The sequence below is a fragment of the Cariama cristata genome, unplaced genomic scaffold (genome assembly GCF_000690535.1).
Source record: "Cariama cristata isolate BGI_N322 unplaced genomic scaffold, ASM69053v1 scaffold17562, whole genome shotgun sequence".
Taxonomy (NCBI): domain Eukaryota; kingdom Metazoa; phylum Chordata; class Aves; order Cariamiformes; family Cariamidae; genus Cariama; species Cariama cristata.
This window is the reverse complement of record NW_009605772.1, coordinates 1-3,881: the sequence shown is the minus strand read 5'-3', so window position 1 is coordinate 3,881 and position 3,881 is coordinate 1. Positions and strand designations below refer to the sequence as shown.

The 3,881-nt window shown below is 38.0% G+C and overlaps 1 protein-coding gene across 1 annotated transcript in view; it reads left to right on the top strand.

The window, feature by feature from the left end:
- Positions 1–2,155, top strand: part of LOC104158461 (probable phospholipid-transporting ATPase IIB) — a gene marked incomplete at both ends in the record, with an annotated part of 78,299 nt that extends 76,144 nt beyond the window's left edge. The window contains one exon of the mRNA XM_009696123.1: positions 2,057–2,155. Within this exon, the coding sequence (XP_009694425.1) occupies positions 2,057–2,155 (99 nt within the window). The remainder of the gene's footprint in view (positions 1–2,056) is intronic.
- Between the last annotated feature and the right edge of the window lie 1,726 nt (positions 2,156–3,881).

The following is a 3,881-nucleotide window of genomic DNA, read 5'->3' as shown; positions in this document are numbered from 1 at the left end:
GGAATGCATGGAGCTCTGCCTTGGGACAAGTAATGAGCCAGTTGAGAATATATGGGTTAGAATTAGTGGGCAGACCAATGTGGATGACATTATGGTGAGTGTCCGCTACAGACTGCCTGATGGAGAAGTAGTAGAAGAGGCCTTCTTCAGACAACTGAAAGAAGCCTCACATTTGCACGTGCTGGTCCTTGGGCTGGACTTTAAACACTCCAATATCTGCTGGAATGGCAACACAGGAGGGCACAAGCAAACTAGGAGAATTTTGGAGTGCAATAACAATAATTGCCTGACACAGATGATCGAGAAGTCAAGAAAGAAGGATGCTCTACTAGTCCTCATACTAACAAGCAAGGAGGAATTGGTCAGGGATGGGAAAGCTGGTTAAGGGGGGTGGCCTTGGCCACCCACAGTAGTTATGAGAGGGCGCAGTTCATTTTTTTTCAGCAGGCTCAGGAGGCTCTTATTAATGTCTATAAATACCTGAAGGGAGGGTGCAAAGAGGAGAGAGCCAGGCTCTTTTCAGTGGTGCACTGTGAAAGCACAAGAGGCAATGGATGCAGACTGAAATAAAGGAAGTTCCACTTGAATATAAGAAGAAAAGTTTTTACTGTGTGTTCAAACACTGGAGCAGGTTTCCCAGAGAGTGTGTGGCGTCTTGTCCTTGGAGATGTTCAAAACTGTCTTGACGTGGTCCTGAGCAGCCTACTTTGAGCAGCAACTCCCCTGCTTTGAGCTGAGGAGTTGGACTAGATAATCTCCAGAGGCCCCTTCCCATGTCTGCTATTTTGTTACTCTGTTTTTAATTAATCCCTGTTCTCCAAAGGCTTTCAGGCAAATTAGCTGGTAATGCAGTGGTGTGCACAGTTAGAAAAATATATGTATGTATTAAAGACTTATGATGACATCAAATTTCTTTTTAGTGTGGTGTGACTAGTGCAAAGTACTAATATATTAGTACTTCATGTATAGTATTTTCTCATTTGCTCTTGATATTTCTTCTGTATGTCGTCACTTCTGACTGTTAGGTATATCCTGCTACAAATAAGTGTAGCTGTGACACTTTTTAGGTTTGTTTTTGTTTTGTTTTTAATGATTAGTTCCAGGATTTCAGAGCATTAAAACTGTTCTGGCTTTAATTACAACCAACATTATTGTAGGCTGAAAACACAATAGTAGCTGTAGAGAGGTCATAAAATTATAGATTACTTGGTTACTGATGAGAAGACACGAGTCTTTTGTCCATTCATTGGCCCACATGGATGCTATAATGAAAAGGATCTTACCTGAGATGTACAGGAAAAGAGGGAGACAGAGGCTCACAGTTTAATAAAATTGCAACTGTTAACTTAGTAACTATCCAGTAATAACTCCTGCAGCTCTAGTCATTCTTCCTGTGTGGTCTGTTCCGTTTGGTCTAGGGCTAATGGTATGTCATCCAGATGTCCTTCAGCTTTCTTGATGTTAAGGGGCTGAGGGAGAGATCTGCCTCACCTTAAGAACACATGGATCCTCAGTCTTATTCCTTAAACTTTAATGCCTTCATCCCAGTTCTGCATGGTCAGTGGGCAGGATCTCTTTGGAGCGTTGGAACTGTAGCTCTTCCTCCTTGACTGCTACTTTCTGATAGATTCTCACTAAGGTTGTGTCGGATCATTTTGTCGACAAATGTTCTCTCTCTCATGGTTGTCTGTATCCTCACTCTTTGGATCAAGGTAGTATCGGGGCCATAGGGAAAAACTTTTATGCTTTCCCTGCTGTTCAGCTATGCCAGTGGGTTTCCCCAGTCTTTCACCTTGTCTTCATGTAAATTGAGAGATTGACCCTTGAGAGAAGGGAAAAGGAATGGAGCTGCATGAGGTAAAGCAAGGTCTTTTCTGCTTTGTGTGTTACTGCAGTAAAAAACTCCTCATTAATTTTAGTTTAAAATGCACATATCAGTATATTTTCTCTGGCAATCTAATCCCAAAAGGTACAAGAAAAAGGTTGGGAGAGAGATGTCATTTAGATTTGAAGAACATTAATGTCCAACAGAGTAAACTTTGACGTTATTTTGCAGATATGGATGTTAACAGGAGATAAACTGGAGACAGCAACTTGCATTGCGAAAAGTTCTCATTTAGTGTCTAGGACTCAAGATATTCACGTTTTCAGACCTGTAAGTATAGTTCCAACTTTTTTGTTGGTTCATCAAAGGACAGCTAATAACAATGTTGCTTTATTTGATTGACTACTTGTTAAAAATTGATGGGTTATAGTACTGGGTGTCATAATAATGGTTAAGAGTAGTACATAAGTTGTTACTCAAGCATGTAGAATTACAAAGCTCGCTTCTGTTTAAGAGTGCTTGTTTCTAGATTTGTTGATACGCTACCGAAATGTTTGTAGCCATGTTCGAGTGACCCAGGTTCAACATGCGTTCTATACTCTTCACTTACACAATAGACATAGTAAGGTACCTCTGAATGATAAGGGGTATCTGTGAGGAGGTGAGCCAAAAGGCAAGAGTGTCCAGGAATTTAGGCTATCTGAATATGAATGCTTGTTCTAGCATCTTCATTAAGAGAACTCTTTAGACTCAAGCAGAATTAATCCTGAATTAAACTGTGATGCCAGCGTCCTCTGCATGGACATAGTTCAAATCATTTTGGGAAAAGTTGAATTTTTTTGTGTATCATGAGATGTATATATTTGCATTTTATTAACGGATTGTTTAAGATAATTGTTAGAAAGTTAAACTGAATATATTTTTCTATACATTTTGGTTATATTTGCATAACATCAACTCTACTGAAGCCAAACAAAAATAGATTTTGCAGACCTTGATTGATGCTGTGTGATCAGACATAATATGTCTGTGTTTGTTCTAAATGAACCACTAGCACCTACAGAAATAATTATATGAATATAATTTACATGTAAATGTAGTTTCTTCTGAAGCATCAGAATGGCAAATTAGGCCCTGCAGACTACTATTTGCAATTAAATTATTAATGCTTCTGATAAAACTTCAGATCAATTTTTGTTGACCTTTCCATGTTGTAACACCACAAATTAAGTCTTCCTGAACAAAATCTATTTAGTTGAGTCAGATTTTTATTTTCATTACCTCAACTGGTAATAAGAGATCAGCATAAAAATGTGTTAACTTAGAGTACGCAAAGTTTTTAATTAGTTAGAAAATGGATTTATACAGAATTATTTCTGTGGCTGTATTTATTGCAAAGAATTAACTACTGGATTAATGTAAGAAAATGCCAAGCACTCTAACACTTCTATTTTAGTTATAAATTAGTAAATAAAAAATTATTCACTACTTCAGTTTCCCCAAAAGATGCATTTTGTTTTTAACGCTTTTCCTTTTCATTCTTAGAAGTCTCAGCTTCCTCATTTTGTAATGAAATTAACTGATACATTGTTCTAGAGGTATAAATTTAGAAAAAAATACCTCTGTTAGGTGAAAGGTAGAACCGAGAGGGCAATCACTGCTTATCAGTGTGCACCAAGTGCTGACATCTCTTAATCTCTGTAATGCAGAAAGATTATAACGGGCCAATGCAATCTGGGGTTCCTAACAGGTGATGGACAAGGAGCTTTCGCTTTACGTGTTTAATTGTGGGAAAGGAAGAAAAAAAATCTGAATTGGGGCATGCGTACAGGGTTTTCTGTTTGCAGGTGTTTTTTAATGTAGCTCAGATTTTATTGTGGTAGAGCACACATGGACGGAGAAAGGTCTTTGGACTGCATATGATTCTGGGTAGTAGTGGGCCAAAGACAAAAATTCATGTTCAGTGTAATTAAGACTCATATATTTTAAAAGTTATTTAATCAAAGTGCTGACAGAGCCAAAATTAGAAGTGTAATCGGAGTTTGTGGTTTATTCT